The sequence below is a fragment of the Manacus vitellinus genome, unplaced genomic scaffold (assembly GCF_001715985.3).
Source record: "Manacus vitellinus isolate BGI_N305 unplaced genomic scaffold, ASM171598v3 scaffold_10_pilon, whole genome shotgun sequence".
NCBI lineage: Eukaryota > Metazoa > Chordata > Aves > Passeriformes > Pipridae > Manacus > Manacus vitellinus.
In genome coordinates, this window is record NW_021938838.1 from 2,588,799 (window position 1) to 2,615,154 (window position 26,356).

Genomic DNA, 26,356 nt, shown 5'->3' on the forward strand with positions numbered 1-26,356 from the left:
GAAAGCAGAAGTAGCTGCCACCCTCCTCCTCGACCTTTTCCACCCCCCCCAATGGATGTGTCCCAAAAATAAACGACAGAAACCCCCCCGTCCCTGGGAAGGGGCTTCTTAGAATATGTCTGAAGTTTTTGGAAGAGCGGCCCGAGGGGGCGGGATGAGGAGGATAAATTACGGAGCAGCGGGAGCCAAAGCCACGGACACCAGGCAGGGCAGCACAGAGGACAGAGGAAGAGCCCTCAGGCAGCCACCATGGCCACTGCAAGGACAGTCCTGCTGCTCACCCTGCTCCTCACCTTCTCCCTGCACTGTGCCACAGGTAAGGCACCTCGTGGGCCATTGCTGCAGGTCCAGGCTCGGAGTCCCCACTGGGGATGTCCCCCTGGGGAGGTCGGGCAGGAAAGCCCAGTAGGGAGTGGGAATGGTGCTGCTGGCAGGAGCAGCAACCCCCTGGTCAGGGCAGGGCAGGGCAGCACATCAGGGATGCAGGGGTGGATGGAGAAGGTGCTGGGTGGTTTCAGCAAAGCCGGCCCTGGGGAGATGCTGCAGGAGCCTGGGGAGACTCTGGCAGCTGTTCCCCAGGTCTCAGCTGGATGAGCAAGTGGTTGGAGGGGGGGGGAGCACGTTCAGCTGTTTGGAGCCTCCTAAAACACCCCACAAGTTGTGCCCCTGCCTTGGAAACCCCCAAAACTTCATCCCCAGAGCGAGCAGCCCGACCTTACCGTGCACTCTGGTGGCTGCAGCAACACGGGCTGTGGGGTGCCGGGTCCTGTGCTGTTCCCCTCCCCACCATTGTCCACATCCCAGTCCTGTGCTTGCTGCCACGAAGGGAAGCAAATCCCTGCTGTGGGATCCTGCAGGAGCTGCTGAGAAGCTCCACAGTTCCACATCCTGCGGTGTCACTGTCTGGCGATGCAATTAGCTGCAAAATGCTGCCAAGGTCGTTTAAAACATCTCTCCCTTCTCTTCCCTTCCCAGCCCACTTCAGACCCATCGAATGCTGCTTTGAGTACGCAGAGAGACCTGTCCGACACGTGCAGAGCTACTATGAGACCCCCATTGACTGCCCTATGCCTGCAGTTGTGTGAGTATCCCAGGGATTGCTTCCCACCCTGGCACGGTGGGGAGCTGGAGCAGCTCCTCCTTCCCATCCCACCCTGCAGATGGCTCAGTCCCAGCCAGGGGCATGTGCCTGGAGGGGGCTGTGGCAGGAAAGTAGCTCAGTAGGGTGGGCAAAGGGGGGAAAAAATAGGTTTTAGTGCTTTCTGCTTAAACCAGTGGTCTGGGAAGACTCAGACACACACCATCAGCCCAAGGAGGCCATGGACTGCTGGAGATGATTCCAAGCCTCCATCCAGGATGGGGCTGCACAAGGGAAGGGGAGAATGAGAAGGGAATGGCTCACAGTTCACATTTTCACTTTTTCCTCACCTTCTCCTTGCAGGATTGTGGCTGCCAGAGGTGCCAAGATCTGTGCTGACCCCAAGAAGCGCTGGGTGGAGAAAGCCATGGAAAAGCTTCGAAAGAAAAAATGAACTCCATCCACCATCCCACTTGCCCATCCAGTCCTCCTGTCCCTGCTGGGTGCTGACGGTGCTCACAGCCCTTCTCCAAAGGCTGCTGTGGCACCACCACTGCAGGTGGAGCCAGCCCATATCCTGGCAGGATCAGGTGTCACCACATTATGGACCAGCCGGCCACCAAGCTCCTCCTGCTGCCCCTGCCCTGCCAGGCTGTGCCAGTGGAACAAATATTTATAATAAAAACTCATTGCTGTAAGTTGCTGTCTGAATTTTTCCTGATTCTTCCAGCCCAAGGAGCAGATCCTACAAGCCCAGGGGATGGTGTGACTCAAAAAACCTCTGCCACAAGCACACGTTTCTCTGGGCTGGGAGCAAACCGTGCCTGGTCACAGTGTGCTTCATTGGGAATGTGATAGCAGAGCCAGGTCTTGACCCACAGGTCAAGGACATGGAGGTGAGGTTACCCTTGCCCCTAGGTAAGGCTGTACATCCTCAGAGCACGCTCACAGCCCCACAGGCTTTGCAGGTGCTCCAGAATTAAGGGGTCAGCAGTGGAGGGTTCCGGGAAAAGATACTGATCTACCAAACCCTTAATACCTTGTCAGCTTCCAAATGTGCTGGTGGCCACTGCAAAATATCTGAGAGAGACAAGAAACAATATCCAGTGTGCTGGGAGAGTGAGGACACAACCCCCTTGAGATGGGCAGGGAGGTGTCCTGGCTGCCTGTCCCCCTGCAGGGCTGGGGAGGGGTGGGAGCAGCATGGCACCCCAGACACTCACACCAGGCTGCTGGTCCATCACCTCATGGGAGAGGTGCAAATCCACATGGGAAAACCACAGAAAGGTGAAGGCAAGGAATGTAGCAAGTGCCACAGACTGATCCTCAGCCCAAAGCTTCCTCAGTGTTTCGTGCTCTGTCCCAGAACACGGCAGGGCTGTATTTTCTAGGATACCGAATGGCACGGGAAAAACATCCCCAGTGACGTTTCTGCCCGCAGGTCATAAGCACCATGGGATGAAGCTGAAGAAGAATCTGATGCTGGGAGACAAACATCCCATGGATTGTGCATCCCCTGTCAGAAGGGACACGAGCTGTCAGCACAGACTGACAAAGCACACGGCTCCACACCGGCTCTTGCACATGGATGTGTATTTTAATAAAAATAATTCTGTCAATATACAGCAGAATGTCGATTTTTTTACCATATTTCCAGTATATTTTCATAGGCTTTTTCTCAGTTAAAATCCCCCCCCCCAATCCCCTTTTCGAAGTTTTCATGCGAAGCGTCAGATAACTTAATTCACAAATACTAAGCTTAGACTGAACCAATGTGCACAGTTTGTGTAATGTCCATTTAGCCAATGTTGTACCAAAGAGGAGGAGCTCCCTTCCGAAGGCGATGAGAAGCCTGGAGTGGCACAGGGAGACCTGCCCCCGCTCCTCCGGGGCTGGTGGGAAACCTGCAGAGACCTTGCACCCCGTGCTCCAGCCGAGCATTTCATACCTGAGTTTTGAGCAACCAGCAGGAGAGGAGTTCACTGCGTGGTGGGCAGGTCCTGGGGCTTGCCCTTCTGCGTGCCAGAGCTTCAGGTGCTGGCAGCCTCCTCCTGCCTCCCCCAGCTGCAGAGCCGTGAAGAGCGTGCACAGGCGGGACCGAGAGACAATCCCAAGCCAAGCCCTGTGCAGAGTCCTTGGTCTGGAATTCACCATAATTGTATTTTTCGAATTTTCTTTAAAATCCGGAGTATCCCCAGAGCTGCTGCTGTTTCTCCTTTCTCCAAGTTTGAGCCAAGTGTGGAAGCCCAGCCTGCAAAAATCCCTCTGTGCTCCCTTCTGGAGGAAGGGTGCAGTTGAAGTCCTCCCAAGCAAAAGAGGTCTGAGCAAGTGCCTCGACCCAAATGGAGTGACCAGGGTCTGCCTGGCCAGGGGATATGGAGCAAGGAGCAGAGGTTTGCATGGCCTCCAGGAATCCTTCTGTGGTGATGTGAGTGTAAATCCCTCATGGGAGTCAAGGGCTTCCTGCAAGCAGGAGAGAGTTAAGCCTCCCTCCTGGAAAGAAAACGGCCAGCAGGACACGTGCTCCTCAAGTCTGGATGATGCCCTGGCTTGTTGGGCACTGTTACAGCTCAAGCTGCAGGCTCTGAGCTCTGTGGGACATGGGGAGAGGGACAGACATGCCCTGACCAGCCATCCATCACCTGCCACCTCTTGCTGCAGGAAGGATGGTGGAGAGCAGCCAGTGCTGCCCACAAAAGAGGCCTCCAGGTTCTCAACTGCTCCCCTTTCCTCTCGAATCTACTGTAGCTCCTCCCAGCTCCCAGGCAACACTTCTCCAGCTCTGCCCTACGCAGCCAATGCAACAAGACTCACAGCCACCTCTGTCTCTTGAGTAAGAACTGCTGGACTGCAGTTCCCTCCATCACTCATCCCTCATTCCTGGCATGTCCTTCCCAAGTCTTTCTGCAGAAACACCTTAGGACAGATGTGTACAGCTGGAGACCCAACACTAGCTCTCTACAACAGACCTACTGCCTCCCCAGCCCACCACTCAGGCTGCTCTCACACTGGCAGGGTGGGAAGTTGCTCCTTCTGCAAAGGGGACTCCTGGGTGGACCAGGGCCTTTTAAAGGTGTTCCTTCTCTCAGGCTGTGACCAGCTCCACGGGGCCTCACTGCACCCAGGACTGAAGCATGACGGACCCCTCTCTCCATCTGCTGCCCACGGGGCAGTTCAAGTCTGCACTCTGCTTCTTCATGGGAAGAGCTTCCCAATCCTGTCTGGTGCCCCACACAGCTTCACAGCATTTACAGGCTGCTCTACAGCCTGACTGCCAAGGTTCACCTCCTCAATCAACCCCACAAGGGCAGAAGAAACTCTGAAACTTGCATCTAAACAACAGCTGCTATGTATTAACACAGACAGGTACCAAAGCACAGCAGCAATCCAACCTGGTTTGCTTTGCTGAAGGAGGAGATGGTTCATCATCCCTGATGCCCAAGGTGGAAAATTATATACTCAATCCCCAGAACTAGTTCCAGCAGCTCTGGTTGCTCCAGTTGTTCAAGGGAGACTCAAGAACAAAGCTATTTAAAGAATGGTAAAGATGCCTTAATAAAACGTGACAAACAAGGACACAGCTTGTGAGGACAGGTTGAGATGTGACTGTGAAAAACCAGAAGGAAAAAGGAAGCATATGGAAAGATCCTAGGCAAAGGTAACTATGAGGAATGATACTCCTGGAGGGGCCCATCTTCCACACCAGTCACAGCTCCATCTCCCAGTGTCCAAACCCAGTTGGCAGCAGCACAGTGAGGACAACCAGGATGCTGGAAACAGCAACAAGATGTAGCACCCATAACCAACACATCTTTTATATGTCCCAGGGCAACGAGTTCCAGCTCTGGTACTCACAGGGGGCTGGAGGGGAGGGAGAGCAGCCACCAGACAACCTCCCCTCAACAGCTGGATGCTGCATATTGTCCAGTGCTTCACTTGGGAGTCCCTCTCCATTCTGCTCCCTGCACACAAGGGCTCAGTTCCTAATCAGACTCCAGAAAAACAGCAGAATTGCTCCAGCCAGGCCAGCTGCAGGCTGATGGGATCCTGTATGGTGACAAAAAGGGGCTGTTGTGCCCAGATCTGCCCCTTTAGGCCAGCGTGGCACAGCAAGCCTGGGAAGGGCAGTTGGTGTTGCCATGCCTGTGCTTGACACAGACACGAGCCACAGAGCTGGCCCTGGTTTGGAGCAGCTCCCACAGCACCCAGCAGGCAGATACCACTATTGGTGGTCATGCAGCTGGGAGAATACTGGGACTGTGAGAGGCAGACAAGCAAGAAGGGAGAGCTGGTAGCAGCAAGAAGTTTTCCCAAAACAAGATGGCTCTGAGAGCACACTGAAGGATGCAGGGGAAACAGACCTCCCTACTCATGGGAGGGCTCATCTGAGGCCTCATTCAACCTTCTAAGTCTTGAATTAGCTTTTGTTAAATACCTGCTAGGGTAGGCTCATGGAACATCCAGAAGAATCATCTGGAACGAGATGGTTCCAAGGGGAACACGAACCAAGAGAAACAAGATTTGGCTCCCCTGGTACAGGAGAGATGTCTACAAACTCAAATGCATCCAGCAGAGGCCACTAAGATGGTCACAGGCTAGACTACTATGTGTATGAGGTGGATACACCTCCCAGAAACCTTTATCCCAGACACTCCAGTGCACCTCACTCCAAAGTTCTTCCAGTGCATTCTTGATGCTCTCTCTCGCTGCTCTGGGGGAAGAGCATGAACCCTTCTCCACAGGGAGAAAAGCCTGGTGATGCAATTCAGCTCCATGAAGACGTCTCCACAGAACCCCTGAAGGACACTTCAACCAAGGCTCCAGGTCTGGAGTTCCCAAAATGTTGTTCTCAAAAGGCCACTTAACAGTCAGGGCATTGGGCTCAAACCCAAAGTCCAGGATGTGCAGGGCTGCTGTTCACCACCCTGGAAAACAAGTTTTCACCAGGTCCCTGTGAAATGTTATCCTTCTGAGAGGCCCTCACTGCAGTGCTGAGTTTGAGGAAGGCTGGTGGAGTGGCTGGTGCCCAGAGCACAGAAATGGTGTTTGCCACTCTACAGATCACTCTGGGTGGTGCCTCTGGACTGATCAGGGGAGAGCTGAGACCCTCCGAATGCGCAGCCACAGCAGAGCTGGAAGAGGTTTCTCCTGGGAGCAGTGACCAGGTTGCTCGAGGTACTTGGAATAACAAATCCCAGCTTTTATAGAAGTACTTTTGAACTGCAAGTAGCCTCTGTTCAGGGGGACAGCCATTTTCAAAGCTGAAGACCCCAATTCACTTTAGTTCCGCTTTTTAAAATTACTGCAACAATCCAAACCAAGTTGGTTCAGCCAACATGAACCATCAAAGAGCAGCCAGGGAGATTCAAAGGCAACAGGCTTTGAAATACAACCTGGGAAAAGCAAGCCAGAAATCCCACCTAGGAATGAGGGGTAGGTGAAGGCCTACACCCCACCAGACACTGCAAACAATGCTGATCTTCTTTGTACTGAGTCATGGCCACGTTAGTCAGAATCTGAGCAAAATAAGCAGAAACCAGTAGTGAAACCACCAGATCACTTGAAATAAATGAAAAAAATCCAAGTAACATCCATCAGGCATTTCCTGGCACCAGAATAACCAGATATCTAGGAACATCTCTTGTTTTGGGGTTTTTTTTTTTTAACAGTGAAAGGGAAACCAAAATAAAAAAGATGCTCTAGGACAGTCAGCACAGCTTTGCTGGGAAACCAAGTGGGGCATTACTATGACACAAGATGAAAAGTCTTGGCTTAAAGAAACCACAAAGAGAAGGAACCCAAAAACCTCAGAAAGAGATAGTGTTGCTACAAAGATGAGAAGTCTGATTGCAGCCAGACTGCTGCAAGCTAAACAGGGACCAACAGCAGAGGATGTTGCCAAACATGAAAGGCAAAGCCAGGTACTGAGTTTTTCCAGCCTCAGCACCCACAATCAGCCCAGCAGTGTGCCCTAAGCCTGGGTCTAAGGAATGAAGAGCCTGCAGGAGAGACTCACCAGGCCAAGTTCACAAGCTGCCTCAGGCTCTGGGGCCCAGTGGGCTGGGACAGGCAGCCCTGGCACGTTTGGGATCAGAGGCTTCAGAAAGGAAGCCCGTCCATCGAGTTATCTCTGCACTTGCAGCAAGGCAAGGACTGCAGGCTGGGGCAATATCCATCTGCAGGCCAATGAGGAGAGCTGAAAATCAACAGATGAGCTTTCAGGCACATCAGGTGTCTCCCAGAATTGACAAGAAGCCCCAGATTCCCAAGTTAAATTCCTTCTGCTTAGTGCAGCCCTCTGCCTCTGTCTCCCTAGAAAAAGCCTGTGGTAGGCAGGGCTCCCTCTGCTTTTTTCAGCTACACAAGTTAATCTGATAGAAATATCTCCTCCATCTCCAAACCTCCAGCTGACTGTTTTCTTAGGCCACCATGACTCTAGCACTGCCTCTACACACTGTACACCTTCACCAAAAGGTAGGGATAGCATTCCCAACCACCTCCAACACCATCTGCACATTCCCTGCCACAGTCATCTTCTGCAGTGCAGGGGACACCCGACCCCTGCCCTGCCTGGATTTCAGACCTCACGTGCCAGCTGCAAACCCAGCCTAGCTCAGAGGTCACACACCACTCTCCCTTCTCAGTGGCACACAGGCTCTCTTGCTGCTTCAATTCCTGGCACAGGCTAACCTCCATTTTAAGGGCAAACCTCATCCCAACCTGTTCATCTTTCACTGAACCTTCAAAAAAAAAATAAAAAATTGGTGAACAGCAGTAAAAGTCACGTTCATTTTGAGCTCCCCTGGGTCCTCCCCAGAGCTACTGACCTAAAATTCATTTGGTGCAGAACTGCAACTCCTGCCACGCAGCCAGGCTGAACCTGCCATCTCTAAATGGTACAGCAGAGGATGCAAAGCACATGGTGGTGCTGCCCACAGCCTCACCAGGTGACAGTACACACTCAGAAACAGAAACAAGTGCTTTAAATGCTTGGTATCACTTGAGTCCCTGGGCCTGACACCACAGCACAGACACGTCAGTCCATCTTACTTGGAGGTTACTCACCCACAGATCTTTGCTGGTCTCCTTTGGGCCTGAAACTTCAATAATTATCTTAGTAATCTCCTTAAAGAAACATTGCTGCTCTCTCCTGAATGGCCCAGGCCTGGCAAAGCTGGTACTGACCCCAACCCACAAGCTGATGTCAGCATGTCCCACCTGAGAGGGTGAGCACAGCTCAGCCCAGGCTTCTCAAGACACTTCCAAAATTCAGAAATGCTTGTTTAGATCAGTGTTATGGGGACATGGGGGCAGGAAATACTGTTATTACTGAGTCTTAGTGCCAGAGCCCTCCTACATGGAGATAAAGGAGGATTTGTTAACAAAAAACTGTTGGCCCAATGGGGCAGCACCCATGGATGTTTCTGGCAGGCTCACACAACCTGCTTCTACACATGCAGTGGCAGATGATTTCATATTCGCCAGTCCTGTCCCTCCAGCTGCCAGAAGAGCTGGATTTAACTATTTCTCAGGGTTGTGAGACACTTCTACAGCACAACCACTAACACAAGGCAACATCAAGTCTTCTACTCTTCCCACTCACAAAGCCAAATTCGAGAGCCTTGGGCTCTTAAGAGAGGCACCAGGAAGGACCAGGCTCCTCCAACTCCCACCATTAGTGCATGACAGGACCTACCTCACCAGGTCTCCTGCGGGGTTGTACGATGTGTATGTCTGGGACCGAGTCTGTGGGCAATAAATACATCAATGACTTTGTGGAGGTGGAAGAGACCTTTTTAATAAACATGATTCAAATAAAATAAAATAAAAAAAAAAATCCCTCTGAACTGCCACTGTGAGAAGAGTTCAGATAACTAGCACAGAAGATGATGCTGTATGTGCACGATGGAGGGAGGAGGGAAGAAAAGAACAAGCTGTCACCAACTTGATCAGCTTCCTCAGTAAATCAGCATAAACCAGCTCAGCAAAACTCTCCAGATAAAATATCGGTGGAACCATGAGAAACAACTCAAATCAAAACAAAGAGAAATCCCTACATCAGAAGGCGCTACATTAGAATAACCAGTGAAATACTGAGTGCTGCTGGAGCCGCAGCAGTGGCAGGGAGACAGGTGAGATCTGCCGGTCGTTCCTGGGGTCAGGAATAGCCACACAGTGAGGGGACTCACTCAGTCCTTTCACAGGCAGTGTTTGTGTGTGCTAGAGGGGGTGTCGGTGGCAGGGAGGTCAGGCTATCGAACGAGGTGGTGGTGCAGAGTGGCAGCAACAGAGGGTGAAGGGCAGCACTCAACGATGTCAACTCCATCTTGCTCTGTGTTAGTGCAAATAGTCGTCTACTCTGGCAAAGGAGCAGGAGCCCAAGCCCACACGAGCCATGAGCCGCAAACACTCCGAGGCCTGGCCCAGGGCAAGCATCAGCGGGGGCTGCTTTGGCAGGTTCTGAGATTCTGTGGGGGCAAAGAAAGAAATCTGTTTAGAAGAGGTGTCCCGGCTGTGTGCTGGCTCACCCGCACTCGGGTCCCTCTCAGTCCCCACCGGGCACCCAGCCCAGCATCCCTGGCAGGAGGTGCTGGCTCTGGGGAGAAGTTACTCCTTGAGTTCTGCCGGCTCTGTGCTGCTGCTCCTCCACATACTCCCCACCCATGACATGTCCCACGGCTCAGCAGGGCCTTTGAGAGAGCGTTGCTGTGGGGGTCAGAGCAACAAAAAGGCAGTGAAGCTCCTGCTGATGCTGTCCGCCAGAAAACCCTCAAAGCATGAGAGACTGAAGCATGGAAGAATAAGGAAAGGCAGGAGAAACTGGCACCAAGTGAGAGCGAGCTCTCCACCTCTCACACTTGTGCAAGGCTACACAGCAGCCCAAGCCCTGGACAAACTTGTCTCTGCATCTTTACAAGTGCATGTTCACTGTGCAAGCACGAGGGAACCCTCAGCTGAGCTGGACAAGGTTTCTTGTGACCTGTGTGATGAAGCATGTCCAGACACCATCGTTCATGTTTCCCTGATGACAGTTATCGGCAACTTGTCCACGCTCCTCAAGCACTGACAAACAACTGCTGACTGCCAGGAGAAGGGACTCTCCTTCCCAAAACATGTAACTTCTGTTCCTCTACTCAGTCAGAACAGCTGTTCCTTCCCCCAGAAGACAATCTCTAAATCTCCTTCTGGCACAGATCCCCTAGGAAATCCTCATGGGCACAGTGAGCCAGACCAGGCATAGGAGCCCAGCATGGGTTTCCAAGACAGAGAACCTGTCCAGTGGACAGTGTCTGGCTGCTGTGGATGGACTGGGGAGTGTCCTGCAAAGTTACCTGGGCAGTGACACAGCATGGGCATGATCTGGTGACAGGTTCAAGGGCCCTGCCTAGAATGAATCAATCCCTTTGCTGCAGACTGGTGGCAGGCCATAACCTCATTATTTCTCCACCATGGGTTTTTCTGGAGCTGAAGGTGCCAGGAGGATCAGTAAAGGGACAGCAAGACACTGAGGGCAGCAAAGACTTCCATCATGGCAGGCCATTGCATTTACTACACCAGGTTCAAGATGGGGGCAAATGACAACAAGCTGTTGGGCCACGGAACGTGCTTGTCTAAGGAAAATGGAAGAACAGGCATAAATGTTCAGCTCTGAGGACACAGAGGAGGGCAACAGACTGCTCATACCAGGATCCAACCATCCTGCTGACACAAAGAGCAAAGCTTATCAGAAGAAGAGGAGCTGCCTTGACAGCTGAAGAAAACCAAGCTATAACCAGATCTCTGCACAGAGCAGGGCCCTCTCAGTGCAGTTAAGATTGTAAGGGAAAGAGCAACAGGGCCTGCCCTGCAGGGAGTCAGGCTCTCTGGGATCTGGCAGCCATAGCAGAGGGTGGGAACACACAGAGGCAGTGCTTGAAGGGAAGGTAAACCCTGTCTGCATTTAACTCTGCATGTTCAGCATGAACTCAAAGGTAACTGGAATTATGGCTCCCCTCTGCTTTAGAGCCAACACTATGGAAAACAGCTTCACTCATGAGGTGCTGCAACAGAGCAACTGCATTCCCTCCCAGAAAGTGGGGTGATGCCAGGACTCAATTCTGCCGACCCACACAGCATGGAAAAGTGCCCTGGTAATGCCTGCAAAACGATTCAGGTGAGTTCAGAACATGAAGAAAGAGGGGCAGGAAATGCATCAAAGAGATCTTGGTTTCTTCTGTAAGCAGGGGAGGAAAATCCTAAAGAGCATCCTTGGAAGCAGCACTGAGGAAGATGCAAGGAAGGGAGCCAAAAGAAGAGTTTCTCAGGGGGATCCATTCTCTGCAGGCTTCCCTCCCACCCCCCTTCCTGCATCACTGCCCTGACAGTCCCCAGCAACAGAAAGAGAGGCCAAAGCTGAAAACAAGAATTTTTGAACTTTCCCTAACACTTGCAGGCTTGCCCACCACAGGACAGCCTTTGAGAGCAGGTGTGTCCAGGGGGAACAGCTCCCACAGGAACCAGATCTTACCCAATATAGCACTATTGAGAGCAGCACACACAGGTTCCCTCTGGATCGGGTCCAGCTGTTGGCCAACGGGGCAGTTCCAAGGGTCTGAGTAAGCTAACAAGCTAAAGGCGTCCTGTGTGAGAGAACAGAGAGGCACAGTGAGGTCCTGCAAGGCTGCAAACACACAGGAGAACCACCAAGTCCGTCAGCTGGGGCACCTCCTGCCATCACCACGGTGACAGGTGCCTACCTCCTGAAAAGAAATGGCCCTTTTCTTCTTGGCAGCAAAGGACCACACTGGGCCATCAAGATAGTGGGTTAAAGAGGGTGCCCCCTCCACCTGGCAGGGGAGCCAGCACAGGAAGGCAGGTAGAGTGTCACCTGGAGAGAAGAAGAGCATGCAGTTGCTCCAGGAAGGCAGGCAGGAGCTGTAGTTCTCTCCTGTGCTGAGAATTGGGTGTAGATGCTCTACGTTCATGGTTTGACCTCTGATCCCCACGCAGGCCCCCTCTTCCTCAGCAGGTGCAGAAGTGGGGGCTACCCAGGGTCTGCAAGGGAACCCACACCCCCACTCCTGGCCCAGAGAACTGCTGCAATGCAGCACAAGGCCCAGGCTTACCTGAAGCATCTTTTTGTGCACGGTGTTCTTCCCATATTCTCTGCAAAGCTGCTCGCTCAGGATCTGCAGCTCCCGCCCAAACTGGATCATTCTCTCGGTGGCAGCGTGGTTCCCTCCACAGAGCTGCCTCTGGGGACAGCTGTCTTCTGGAGGAAGGGCAGTGGAGAAGGAACAGTCATCTCTCCTTCCTCACCAATGCCCGCTCTGTGTCATGACACCCACAAACTCCTTCCCCTTCTGGAGCAGGTGGCTGCTCCCCGCTCTAAGTTTACCCCAGTGGAAGCTTTCTGTGATTCCTGCACTACAACAGCCAGCAGTGGGCTTTTCACAGTGCCTGATAAGTACAGGAAAGATTTGAGCTCGGTTTAATGCCACAGGACTACCTAGAAATCAAGTCTCCTGATAAAATCCCAGGAGTTTACAACTCCAGCTGTGTTACCCTTTCATGTGTGTAATACATACACAGAAATCCCTCAGTTTAACAAATCCTGGACTCAGAAAACTTTCAGTCAGACATGCCAACACCACCAGCTTCCCAGTATTAGTGTCCACAAGACCCATTTCAACTGGAGGAATCCCCAGTTTCAGAGGTAGTGTGGCAGATTCATCCTCTCCCTCCTGGCTAAAGCACCCACAAACAGGACAGTCACAGCTGACCAGCCGTGCTGAGGCACAGCCCAGCTCAACTTCCCAGCTGGCACTTCTGCCAGGACTGCTCTGAGCTGGATTTCATGACCAACACTGAACAAGCCTTTGACTCCTACTGCTTTCCCTGCTCCACAACATCGCCAGCACTGCTGTGAGACTGTGAAAAGCCAGACCTAGTTTTAGTTCCAGGACAGATTCATTTTCCCCATGAAACAGGTACCTTGAGAACTTCATTCACTGAGTGGGGAAAGAAGCCCAAAGTACATGTTCTACTCCCCACTATCCAATCACAGTTTTAACTCTTGATACCAGCTCTTTTTATTTCCCTTTACCCCTCCTGCCTCTGAGGCCCTACCCATGCTGGACTCATCCGTCTGCAGGATCTCTTCATGTTTGTAGGTGCCATTCATTATCCTGGTGGATGAATTTTCCAGGACTCCGTTGGGATAATGCTCAGCCTCCATTTCCATCTCGCTGTCACTGAGGTAAAAAGAGGGAAGAAAGGTTAGATGTCTAAATTAGAAAGGGAAGAAATTAAGAGCTCATGTGCCAAATGGTGCCCAGCAATGGCCAGCAGAGAAGGAAAGGTGCCAGCTGGACTACAGGGAGCCAGATGGTCTAAGTCAGCGTAGCAGAAATTGTTGCAGGCTTCTGAATACAATTTATGAAACAGGTTTCTGTTCTGGAAGTGCCTGTCATAATTCCAGGTGCAGAGTGCTTTGCATTTTCCCTTCAGGAAGTGTTCATCCCTGGGACAGCAAACAGCAGCCAGACAATAGATAACACACTAACAGACTGCACAGGAGGGGAATCTTGGCTAAGCCCTCAGTCCTTGCAGAGAGTGCAGTACAGAACACTTAAATGTTCAAGACAGCAGGCTGGCTGAGACTGCTGAATAACTACTGATTAGGGTGTCTAGACAAACCCATGGCACCAGTGTAATGGGACAGCTTGGTGTCTGGAACAGGAGCATCATAATATTCCTTATGAGATAAGCCTCCAAGCCTGAGCCACAGAAGGGAAACTGGAACAGGTTTGTGGCTGCTGGGAATTGTAGTGACCTTGTAGATACCAAATATTGCTCAGAAGGGCAGGACAGATGACCTTCTAGCTCCTCAGAAAGCACACTGAGCCCTTTCCCACCATCCCACTCTCACTCAGGTGTCTCCAGAGGAAAAAAAAAATACCTGGTTTCTTGATTACTCGTACTACTGTGCTGCTGAGATTTGGTAGAATCTGTAGAATTGGACTCAGAGTAGTTCACAGATGAGGGGGAAGAGGACGAGGAAGATGAAGATGATGAACTCAGTGCTGGGTATTTACTGTGACTCTGTTTGCTTTTTGTGGACATGACTCCATTGCTACAGGTTGGACTATCTGCTCCTGAAAGCCAAGAAGAAAGAAAAATAAGACCAGACTGACAATATTACTCTGTTGTGAAGTCAACAATTTGGCACAAGAGGCTTTGCTTTCCTGACCTCCTCCCACCACTGCATCAGTGAGACACCGAGTCACTGGTGGCTGCACTAAAGGCCTGCCTTCAAAACCTTCTTTATTCTGAAAAAAACTGCTCTGCAGACAACTAATGCAAAACCAATGAATAATAACCAATAAATAACTAATGCAAAACCAATTCTGCAACAGTGTAGAGACACACATGCTAACAGTGCATCCCCTCAGCTGGGTATCAGAAAGGAAAGGAGCATTTCATGGAATCATGTCCACCTCAGACACCTGCTCTTCTGTCCTATTTAGAACAGCTGGGACCAGTTCATCACTGGATGGGTGTAACCCAAAACTGTGTATTCTATAGCCTTCCATGCCATTTCCCAGAAACTGTTATCAATGAACCATTTACACCATCTGTCCATAGAGCCTGACTCCTCAGGCTATAAACTAGGTGTTAAGAGGCCTGTGAGATATGAGGATGCTCTTGTCCTCATACCCTTTGTGGAGCTCCCCACCCTGAGGGAAGTGCTGGGCATTCCTGCCTGAACTGGAGAATATATAATTTTGGAGTCTTGGAACTTTTTGAACCACTCGTGGGATCCAGGGGAAGACTGCAGATCATCGCTCTCAACCAGACTGCAACCACCACTCTTGACCAGACTGCACCAGCACTCTCACCAACAGGTTTTCCCCTCTTCTTTTACTTTGGACTCAGGGGGGCCAAAGAACACCACTCTGTTCATGCCCCAGGGTGCTGGGTTATACATTTGGGTTTTGTGGGTTAAAACCAATTGTTTGTCTGTATAACCGTACTTATTGTATTATTTTATTAAATTGTTATTCTGACTTATAATCTCTCTTTTGAGTTGAGTTCATTTCCCCTACTGGGAGACAGGGAGAACACACTTACCGGTACTGTGAATGTGGGAGTTGCTTGATCCGTGTCTAGGACTGAGGCTGGGGGACCCGGGGTAGCTGTCCTGGGAGCGGGGGCTGCGGGCACTGAAGCAACGCACTTCGCTGTCCGTGCCGTTCACCATCTCCACGAACTGCCGACACCTGGTTTCATAGGAGGGGAGGAGGGGAAAAGGGTGCGTGACAGCCAGGATGCTCTGCACTGAGCCCCCCTCAGCTCCCCAGTGGAGAAGTCCTAGAAACTGCAAAGGAGTTAAAACTCCTTTGCTTTCAAAAGGACATTTCAGACTCCTGATGCCTTTGTGAGCGGTCTGATAAAGCTACAGGAAGGAGGAGTTCAGAAACTGCAACTTTGATGCTAATAAATGTTGAGACATTCCCTAAAAGCAAGTTTAATTCCACTGTGCTAAGAAGAAACTGATCCTCTACAGCTTTCAGCTCCACCTCCTCTGCAGGTACTCCAAAATTCAACTGTGGGAGATTTTTTCAAGGGAAGATACTAAATCTGTCCTTCACTGCTCCATCAACCTAAAAACACTGGTGGCCAATGGAAAATAGAGAGGAAAGAGTAAAAAATTCAGTGACAGTGAGGACAGCTCCTCATTTAGCTTTACTGGGAACTGTCCTCATGTCTCAGAAGGTTGGGAGAGCCACTCTGTACAGCTGGAGAACTGGAACATTTTTTCCTTTAGTCTCTACCCCACACAGCCTTTTCCATTCATCTGCCTTTCCAGGAACCTTCACAGTGACTGCCACTGCTCCAGCAATGCAGGTTCTCCACAAGACAAGTGAACACCACCTGTGAAGGAGTTTCTGGTAGTCAGCAGAGCTAAAAGTCACCCAACTCTGCCTGACCCCATGAGGCAAAGCCATACTGGCTCTGAGCAGCAACAAAAGGGCTACAAGCACTAAACAAAGGACTCCCAAAGGGAATCTCAGTTGGAATTCAGAGCCATGTGTGCAGCTGGCCTGGATGTCTGGGCAGCCTCTTCTCTCCTGCATCTACAAATTTCAGGAGTAGAGAGTATAAAGCTATTCATACTTACTTTAACATGAAGAGCAGGTTGGGGTTATGTTCTAGGAGGCCAGGATAGAGCTGTTGGGTGGCTTCTATAGCCTCTCCCACTCTGCCTGCTAATACTAGCTTCTGTATTCCTGAAAGCAAAGGGAGACCTGGTGACACACAGGACGAGCCCACAGGAACAGCCAGAAGGGCTGTCTCATATATACCACCCAGCTCCCCACAACCACCTTGCACAAGAGCTTGGGAGAACTGGGGACCACATTTTGTTTATTATGGATTAGGGCAAGGAAAACCATGTGAAAATGAGGGAGGATTTCTTAGCAGCAAAAAAACACCCAGAGCAGAAGGTTTTGAAGGATGTAGTAGGTGAGCTGGGATGGGGTGCTCTGAGACTTTAGTCCTTTAGTCACAGAGCTCTGGAGCAATGGGAAAGAAAGCAGGACATGCCAGCTGGATGGAAACAAGCAGGCTGCTGGGAAAATGACAATTTCAGAGGGAAGCCCCTAAGTCACCCCATATTACATCCTCTGACTGGTTCATGCTTGGAAGTGTATGTCTGGTTGGGAATCAGACAAGAGGAGTATTCTTAGAGGGTCTGTGGGCTTAAACCACAGCACAGTATCCCCAATATCCCCAACCTCTAAGCAGAAATAATTATATCAGCAAAACTGGGTTCCTGCAAGTCTCATCTCAATGTATTGAGAGAATTAACCAGAGAATTAACCTGAGTTTGGCCTGCAATGAGCCAAACTGGCTCCTAGAACCAGCTGTTGACTAAGCTAGAAACAGCTCAACAAGCTGTACATTTTTAGGAGCTGTAAAGAGACAGGGCAGAAGACACCTATCATGCTGCGTGTTCATGTCCCATGTATGTTCCTTTGGTGGGTCAGAAGACACAAGTGCCAGACTCATCTTGAGATCCCAGCCCTGAACGCTCAGAGAAGCTGCTGATCTACAGATTTGCATTTTATTTTTTTTCTAAATGCAGAAAAAAATAAAAGAAAAAACCTATATGTACTTAAAACTAAAACTGCATTGTTTTTCCAGCACTCCTTATAAGCAACAGAGGGAAGTTTTTGAACGGCCTGTGAGGTGCTTTGCAAGCAGAGGCTCAGACAGTAAGGCTGTGGCTTTTGCTAACCATGAGCAGTTGGAAGCCCAGCCTGGTAAATCCTCATTAACAATCCCCAGTAACAAACTGCAATGACTTGTCTTGGCTCCCACTTCTCACTGTCTATTAGCTTGTTATGGTAGCTGAAAGCTGGAACCAAAGCCGTGGCTCTCACACCAACACAAGAGCTCTCACTTCACTCTGTTCCTTCCTCGCACGTCCGTTTTTAAGTCTCGCTGCTTTTGACAGCTCCCTGCTCTGCCTCGTTTGGCAACTCTCAGGGATGCCATTCCCTTTCTCATTTTCCCTTCTTTTTTGTTTTCCCATCTGTGTTTTCCTCACACCTTTTATTTAAGCCCCAGCTTGGGAGCTCTGTGTTCCCCCCCTCCGCCTGCCTCGTCCCCTGCCCTCAGACAAACGCGAGGCTCCGCCGGCTAAACCCACACCAGCGGGAACACTGGTTGGGGTCAGGGTTGCATAATGCATGACCTGGAAAGCACAAAAGCCCATCAGCACTAACAGGCAGCAACTACAAGTTATTTAAAAAGCAGAGTCCCCAGATGAACCTGAATGCTGGCTAAGCACATGCAATGTATGGGGAGAGAGCCACAAAGGGGCACAACGCTCCCGACCCGTAACAGTCACAGGAGGAGCAGTTCACAAAGGGAAGGGCAATGCACAGGGTGGGATGCAGCCTGTATTCAACAGCCAGGAGAATGCAGAAAGCACACCAATGTTCTGCCACTCTGCAGTCTGAGCCTGTGAATAGAAAAGCTTAAAATAAAGGTACAGCAGGGGAAAGCTGCGGGTCTGATTCTGCAGGAGCCAAAAGCCTTACAAGCTGAGAGATGAGCCATGGGGAAGGAAACAGCAGCAACCAAACCAAACACAATATGAATTCTTCACCTAGTGTGAGCTAAACACCTTGGATGTGAATACAAAAAACCCTCAGTATACAAAAATGTCACCTGAAATCAAAATGTGCAGAGGGTCTGGGAGAGTCCTTAACTCTGGGAACTGCAGTCAGAACAGAGGGATGTGTCTGGGCCCCTGTGACTGTGGGACTGCCCCTGCTGCAACAGCCTGCAGCAAAGGACTCAAATCCAAAGGGATCTCTGGTGCACAGTGACCTCAGCTCAGGCAAAGGCCAAGCACAGCAGACAGGCAAAGGCAAGCACAGGGCAGTTCTCCAGGCAGAGGTGTCAGAGGGTGGAGGGGACACGGTGATGATGAGAAAAGTGCTCCCAGCAGAGGTTCCCAAGCTCTACTGACCCACCCAGTGTGCTGTGGAGAGCTTTATAATGTCATGGAGTAACTTCTCTGCTTCCACAGCACTTCACTCCTCTGCAGAATTCTGAAGGGAACACATGGTCAGTGTGCCACACTTTGGGAATGACTTACTTTGTCTATTCTTTATTGAGGTCTGTTCTTCCTGGATTGTGGTGTCTGTGACTCTGGCAAAGGCAGTTGCTGTGGAACAGTACCCATGATGAACCAAATATGATGAAACCATACTAGAAAAAAAGAAAATACAAAGAGATGAAGTGACATTGGTGAAACAGGATCATCACACTGGAGAAAAAAAAAGAAATCAACACAACAGAAGTTGCAATTTCAGTGACATTAGGGTTGGAAAGGACCTCCAACATCAGTAAGTCCAACCTTTGACCAAACACCATCATGTCAACTAAGCCACAGCACTAAGTGGCATGTCCAGTTGTTTCTTGAACACTTCCAGGGATGGTGACTCCACCACTTCTCTGGACAGCCTCTTCCAATGCCTGACCAGCCTTTCAATGAAGAAATTCTTCCTGATGTCCAATCTAAGCCTCCTGTGGTGCAACTTGAGGCCATTTCCTCTTGTCCCATCACTCACATGTTACCTGGGAGAAGAGACCGACCCCCACCTGGCCACAGCCTCCTGTCAGGGAGTTGTATAGAGCAAGAAGGTCCCCCTTGAGCCTCCTTTCCTCCAGGTTGGACCCCCCCCCTGCTCCTAAGCAGACTTGAGCTCCAGATCCTTCCACAGGCCCACTGCCCTTCTCTGGACACGCTCCAGCACCTCAGTGTGTCTTCAGGTAGAAGATACTCCCAACTTCTGACAACTCTTGTCAATTGTTCTCATCAAGTTCCACTCAATCCCTTTTGCAATGGGAACTGCATTCAGTATTGATAAATTTATAAAGTGTCATAATGTGCTTTCAGTTTTTGGAAGCCTTTGGTTTAGGCTATTTCTTGCTCTTTTATTTCTAGGTTCAGCTGATTTACATCCTGGTTTTTCTCCTGTGTTAAGAGTTTTCATGGTGTCCTCTCCCCTCCCCTTCCCCCAGTGCCTCACCTCAAAACGTTATGTTCCTCCATCCCTACAATCCTTCATGCATTTTTGGCTGAAAACTTCTCCCATACCTTTTACATTTCAAACAGCAGCAATCCACACAGGGAAAACCACTGAACAACAAAACAGAGGGCAAAACAATTCGAGTAAAAACACAGCAAGGGGCAATTTTTGCCATCAGAGAGCATGAATCAGCATTTAAAGGCTAAGAAAATGGAAGAAGGTGAACAGCAGGGCAGGGACTTACTTCTGCAGCATGGCTTGCCACTCGCCCAGCCTGTCTCCTATGGGAAACCTCTTAATGGTGCTCTGGATCTTCGCCCGCCACTCCCTCATGTAGTCCTCGATGTCGAACACAAAGGGCTGCTGCCCAAAGTTGGCATCCACGATCTCTCCTGGAGTCTGGAGACCCACTGTGGGGTAGAGATTTGACTGGGAAGGGAGAAAAAAAAAAAACCAAACCCTGTGTTAAATGCAGCTTTCTCTTTCTGGTTCCAGTTACGTGGTTTGTTAAGATAAAAGAGTCGCTCTTAAAATTGAAATAAATAAAATGGAAGAGGAAGAGGCAACAGCCCTTTAGGTGCTTCTCAGGGAACCCTGTGACTTATTGTGCAGTTATAAAAGTTACTGCATGAAACCAGAACAACAGGTTCAATCCCCCAGCAGCCTGTGGTTGAGCTGTGACTGCTTCTGTAGATGGCTTAGTCTTCTGCAATTTCTACCCAAGTTCAAGATCCAGCAGATAATAATAATTAACATAATAATAATTAACATGGTATTTAATAAAATAATAATAGAATAAGAATAATAATGAGAAGAATCAATGAAAGGTGCATCATCTCAAACAACAGATCTATGTGTTCTCTGCTGTTTCAACTGAACTATTTTATTCCTTGGAAGTCACTATCAGGATATTTGAAAGATGAATTTCACATTAAGAACGAGCCTGTGGATCCAAATGGAAGCTTTGACACACCACCAGGACATGGGAAAAAGAGAAAAGTTCCCACCATGAAAATACCTCTAAAATTCAGCCAATAATTCAGCTTCTAGAGATGACCTAATTGAAAATAGGTGGCCAAAGTCTATCTAGAAGTTCTCTGAATTCAAACTATTTTAAGAATAAATTGTGGATAGAAATTGATCCCTGAGCCCACTTAGATGTTGGGAAAAGAGAAACAGCATCAGAAAAGGTACAGGGATGGCACGATACAGAAGAGCTATCAGAGGAAAATGCTGTATTTACAGTCAGTCTCTCTATTCTTTCAAAAGTGGCTGACTAAGAAATGTCTCTAATGAGGGATCAGATCTTTTTCACAGACCACACTTAAGACTTTCTTATTAACTGTTTAGTATTATGAACCCAAGAACTTCCAAAGCCAGGAATCTGACACCCAAAACACTTGGAAGTTAGAAGGAAAAAAAAAACAATTTACAAGATATCATGTATTTTTCAGCCACTTCTGGGCATGTTAATTTTTGAGGGGAAGCTGCTTCCCCTCGACTTCTCTAAAATCATCTCAGAGTTAAAATTCCATTTCTCACACATGGGATGTGTTCTCTCTGTTTAGCAACTGCTGGGAACTACATGTATCTCCAGCACCCTGCCAGACACAGGGAGAGTTTGTCCCAGAGACCACTGACCTGCCAAGTTCTTCAGGCACACCTTCCCCGTGACATCTGGACCATCTCTTGCCCCTGGTGTTGGTGGCCAGTTGCTCACAACCCTCTTGCTGATCCTGACCTGTTTTTTGACCCCCTTCTCCCTTTCCACTCCTGCAATCCCAACCTGGGCTCTTCCACATTCTGCTTTTTTTCGTTTCCTATTGTTTTGGCAAACCTCCAGGCAGGACAGACCTGACACAGGCTTGTATAAGGAAGAGTTAGGCCTAAGCATTGGCTTAAACTGGCACAAAAGGGGAAACTCCCTCTGTGGGAACTCACTTCTATTTCAAGCAGTTATTATGGTATTAACTTCAGCTTGTGCTAAGCCAAAATGTGGTTTTTCCCACTGTTGTATTTTTGTACAAATGCAAACAGCCTTTAGAGGAAACCGAAACAAGATGAACCAAATCTGTTTCGCTGTGTCTGACGCTGGTTTTCAACTTAAAGGATCCACTTTAGCTTCCTAATACTGCAAATATTGCAAAATATTGTCTTCACCAGTTGCCTCTGAAAGGGGAATTTTGGAACAAGCACTTCAAGGAAATGATTTCTAAACTGGTGTTGTTTTGAAGGGTCAATTTAATTCCTTCTGCAATCTCACTGACATGCAAACCCTAAAAGTTATTTAAGCTCAAAAAGCATGGAAGTAATGGGGCTTATTGGCCAAGCTTCTCACTGATGTGTGTTACCTGTCAGCTTCCCATGGGCTGTAACACAAGGAAAAGCTCTCACAGCCCCTTCTGGGGGATCAGATCCACAGTCAAAAATTTGTGTGGAGCTGCTCAAACCAGAGCACTTCAAGGGTCACTCAGTTAAGTTTTCTGTTCCCACTCCTGTCTGCAGTTAAATTTTTAGACTGCAGCTTTAGAAGGTGAAGAACACAGATTGCATTCCACTTCTTTCCTATGATGGATGCTTTGTGTTTGAGCCTGGATCACAGTGCTGTAATAAATGGAAAAATCCCACTTGCAAATTACATCAACTTCAAATTCCCTGTTACCTCAAGACTTCTACAATCTCTGACAATAGTCATTATACTTAAAATAAAACAAAAGCTTGTCTTGGGTTTGGCACCCTCTTCTTCAGGAAAGGCACTGGTAACCTCAACTGTTTGGAACAACCAAGAATCCATGGATCAAGGGAGCAAAAAGGGCCAGAAGAGGACATGGAATACATCAGTATCTGCAAGGGTGAAGGAAGAAGGCAGTAATCCAAGGGAAGGATATTGGAAAAGAGAATGATGAAGCTGGGTGCAGGTATCCCTAGGATGAAGCTGCCAGCACAGCAGCAGAGCCATTTAGTATATGGAGAGGGACATCCAAAATCCACATGGAGGCAGAAGTCTCCCATCCTTGCTCACATCCACAGCTAAGGGGTGACATGACCCACACAGGCTTCTCTCGTCCTCTTTTTAAAGAGGAATTATCTCATGAAGGATAATTCTCAATAGCAGGAGGCCTACAGGGCATCAGCTGTTCTCCTTCCTGGCCCAGAAAAACAGTGTTATGGATTAGCTGCTGCTGTAAAAGCCAGAAGGGGATTTCCATGGAAAACAGCTCAGCAAACTGGCTGGTAAAAGGCACAGAGACACCAATTAACCACTGGAGACTCCACTGTAAGGCATCTGAGTAGCTGATCCCAAAACCCACCTGGCCAGGTCTTCTCCCAGTTTCACACTAAATCATCTCCTCTGCACAGGACACAGATGAATGAGCCCCAGATCCTGTAAGGATGATCTGGCCAGATCAGGGAACAGCAGGACAGGGAGATGCCCTGGGCTCAGGAGGGTTTTGAATTCAATCTCAGCAGCACTGTGAGACCTCCCTGCTGCAAAAGCCCTTCAGTCACTCTGCTTCCCCAATGGCTCATCCCCTGTTCCTAACAGAGACTCAACACTGGGATGAACAGCCCACAAGTGCCCATTAAATGGACATGTCAGCTCACCCTGCACTCCTGCAGTAACAGGATGCAAGCTAAGCTAAGCAGGACAGGGAATTTCAGCCTGCAAAATCTGTGCTGGGCAGCTCTGCAGCAACACTTGAGCTATAAATGACAAAGTAGTGGCATGTGTGTTGGACAGCTATTTCTGATTGACAAGAGAAGCAGTCCAGCCAAATGAGAAGACAAAGTGGTGAAAAAATTAGAAGGAATATGGTATCCCTGTGACTCCTAATGTAATCTACAGCCAGAGGGAAAGTAAAGAGTACCAAAAACTAAGGGTCATATCACAGAAGCTTCTTCTTGCTCTGGATGCAAGGTTGTCACAAGATCTCACTCCAAAAAGTTAATCTTCATGGACAGGCAAAATGTTCTTCTACTTCAATAAACTGTACTTGGACCAAGTGAATAAACTGCTGTGAAACAAGCCACATAAAGAGCTTCTGGTTTAGAACACACTGCAACATTATCAAGTTCAAAGAGCTTAGAAACAACAAAAAAAAATAGAGTTGTATTGACAGCTGAAGGGAAAAGGGCAAATCAAATAACTGGAATATCCTTCAGTGCAGGCAGTGGCTGGGATATGGGAGAGATCTGTAAAGCCCTAAATCCCACTGGGAAGGTGAACAGGGATTGCTGGCCACTATTTCTCACAATACGAAAATCAGAGGAACAAAATAAATTTTTTTGCAGGAAGTACAGAACAAAGTAAAGCAAGCCTCCTCTCACACAACAGGGAGGTCAGCCAAGAAAACTGATCATTTTGGAGGCCTAAAGAAGTTAGGGAAATTAAGGAATTCCTCAGAGGAAATTCATTTGGGGTTATTAACTACAAAGGGCTGCAACCTTAAGGACAAGAAGCTCTACGTATGAGAGAGATGAATGCAGTGGATCTATTGGTGAATGCCTGACCTGGTTTTATCTGCTACTCCTAAACAAATCCTCCTTGTCCAGGAACACTTGGGTCTGAAAAAGAGGGACAGTTTTCTTGTTCATGACCCACTGTGAAAGTTGTGCTTTTGTAAGGCCTGACTGGACATCACTGCCTGGAGTAACTCAGGGGGTGCCACTGCACTCAGGAGTGGCTCAGCAGCAGGGCTGGTGAACCCCAGGAGTAACTGTCAGCCCCACATGGATGCCAAATACATTCCTCCAGCAATTCCATGAGCCAGTTCTTCATCATGGGCTTGTGAAAAACCTGTGCAATGAGAGCACACACCACAGGAGGCTGAGCCTGGTCCCGTTCTCAGAACTCCACCGGGGCTGCAAAACTTGGGCAAGAGAGGAAGAAGCTGAGAAAAATAACATGAGGCATTTTAGGGCTCTCAGATGATGGGATATGAGAGGCTACTCTATAACTTTGCACAAATATCTCTCACAGTCAAAGCTGCATTTGGAAGACAGTGACCTGCAAAGAAGTCTGAATCCTTGCTTTAATTCCAGGGGAAGAAGCAACATATTCTTAGAGGTGGTGAGGGATGAGAGGAGGCATGTGAGTAGCCCACAAACCCAGTCACAGGATCAGGAAGTTTCAGAAAAAGGAGCATCTTCATCATTCAGTAATGTGTGTTACCATGTTTTTGTTTTTTTTTAACAGGGCATCAAACAGAAAAAAAATCACACCCCCACACTCTTCCCCCTCCCTTCTATTTACATCCTTAGTTAAAATACTGAAAATAGGTGTACTTACAGGGAGGTCTGTAAAGGCTATACCTGTGGGGGGAAAAATATTAGAATTAAAAAGACAAAGGATTTTTTTCCCTGCTTGCCTACATCCTCAACATGCTACAAAACATTAATGTATTTCAGCAAATCCCAGCTTTGACCTTGTATTTCACCACCTGACATATTTAGAAGTAACTTCCCTCCCCAGCCCCCTCCACTGCAAAGTTTTGCATCTGAAGAAAGGTTCAGGGTTTCCGACATCTCTCCCAAAAATTTGATTTTCTAAACGCAGTTCCTCTTTCCTTTGCTTCTCCCTCTGTTACTCTGAAGGAGTTAGTTTGCAAGACTCGCTGTGGCTTTAGAAACAGAATTTTTGTATAACAGTGCTTTGGTTTAGGCCATAACTAGTTCTTCTCACCAGCCAGAGAGATTCAACACTTTGCATCACAGCAGGGGAACAGCCCTGCAACAGCAGCTGGAGCCAGGAGCACCTGAGAAACACTGTGCAAGGAACAGCTGCACCCTCGACTCTGCTGCTACACTTCTAAGTATAAGAAATGGGAAAAAACGTTTATGGTTTCTCTTTTTATTAACACTTGGCATGCCAGAAAAGAGGCAGCTAAGCTGAGGCTGCTGTTGCTTAGGATGGCTAACAGAGTTCTGGCTAGAGACAACACTCAGCCACAGTCAGGCTACCCCAGGCACAGCTCTGCAAACCCATCAGCCTGAAATGGTAATTTAAACCAGTTTTAGGAGTCAACACAGGAAACAAATAATTACTATTCAAAACAGCACAGATCCAAAATCAAACGCTCGGAAAGAAATCCTAAATATTTTACTAAATAAACATCCAATAAAGTTAAATTAACATCCTGGCAGACAGCCAATATGGTTTTTAGGAACATCCTGGCAGTTTGGACCTCGTCTGTTGAGTGCCCTCTCTGTACCCAACCAAAATTTGTGCATACAGGTGATGTTGAACAGTTGGCTGAGGACAGTGTTCAGTAAACACTTCCCTCACCTCCTCACGTTGCCCAAATATTGTTCCTCACTCAGACCTTTTTTTTTTTTTCCACTTTGCAGTTGTTTTGCTCAGCTGGATGAAAGCTTGTTTCTACCCTTATGCCAGAATGAGGTCAATCTCCTTGACCCTGTTGTCCTGGAGTCCTCCTCTGCCCCCAGCATCACTGGGAGCCAAAGGTGGCCCGGCTCGTGCCGCTGTACGGCTGGAACTGCTTCCAGCACATGGACAAGGATACGGGTTTTGAGTGGACTACAAGGTGGGTGGAAAATTGGCTGGACTGTCAGGATCGAAGGGCTGTGATCAGCAGCTCAAAGTCCAGGAGTTGTCCCTCAGGGATCGATGGCAGGGCCAATACAGTTTAATGTCTTTACCAATGACCCCGATGATGGGATGGAGTGT

The 26,356-nt window shown here is 48.9% G+C and overlaps 2 protein-coding genes across 5 annotated transcripts in view; one reads left to right on the top strand and one right to left on the bottom strand.

The window, feature by feature from the left end:
- The first annotated feature begins 209 nt into the window (after positions 1 to 209).
- LOC103757995 (C-C motif chemokine 3-like) lies at positions 210 to 1,753 on the top strand. Its single transcript, XM_008924200.2, has 3 exons — positions 210 to 316; positions 976 to 1,081; positions 1,442 to 1,753. Exons 1-3 carry the CDS (start codon positions 250 to 252, stop codon positions 1,530 to 1,532), a joined length of 264 nt encoding a protein of 87 aa, XP_008922448.1. The 5' UTR covers positions 210 to 249; the 3' UTR covers positions 1,533 to 1,753.
- A 901-nt stretch (positions 1,754 to 2,654) lies between these two features.
- RANBP10 (RAN binding protein 10) overlaps positions 2,655 to 26,356 on the bottom strand; it is a 65,381-nt gene continuing 41,679 nt past the window's right edge. For all 4 annotated transcript variants that reach the window (XM_018083062.2, XM_018083074.2, XM_018083068.1 and 1 more), the window contains 10 exons: positions 24,959 to 24,981; positions 19,913 to 20,097; positions 18,732 to 18,844; positions 16,242 to 16,350; positions 15,191 to 15,339; positions 14,019 to 14,214; positions 13,187 to 13,311; positions 12,184 to 12,329; positions 11,586 to 11,697; positions 2,655 to 9,546 (listed from right to left, as the gene is read on the bottom strand). In XM_018083062.2, the coding sequence (XP_017938551.1) occupies positions 9,416 to 9,546; positions 11,586 to 11,697; positions 12,184 to 12,329; positions 13,187 to 13,311; positions 14,019 to 14,214; positions 15,191 to 15,339; positions 16,242 to 16,350; positions 18,732 to 18,844; positions 19,913 to 20,097; positions 24,959 to 24,981 (1,289 nt within the window). In that variant the 3' untranslated portion in view covers positions 2,655 to 9,415. The remainder of the gene's footprint in view (positions 9,547 to 11,585; positions 11,698 to 12,183; positions 12,330 to 13,186; positions 13,312 to 14,018; positions 14,215 to 15,190; positions 15,340 to 16,241; positions 16,351 to 18,731; positions 18,845 to 19,912; positions 20,098 to 24,958; positions 24,982 to 26,356) is intronic.

Excerpts from the sequence above, each read along its gene's own strand:
- LOC103757995 (XM_008924200.2), top strand. The coding sequence starts at position 250 with ATGGCCACTGCAAGGACAGTCCTGCTGCTCACCCTGCTCCTCACCTTC. Across the intron at positions 317-975 it reads CTCCCTGCACTGTGCCACAG|CCCACTTCAGACCCATCGAA; the intron begins GTAAGGCACCTC and ends TTCCCTTCCCAG. Across the intron at positions 1,082-1,441 it reads TGCCCTATGCCTGCAGTTGT|GATTGTGGCTGCCAGAGGTG; the intron begins GTGAGTATCCCA and ends TTCTCCTTGCAG.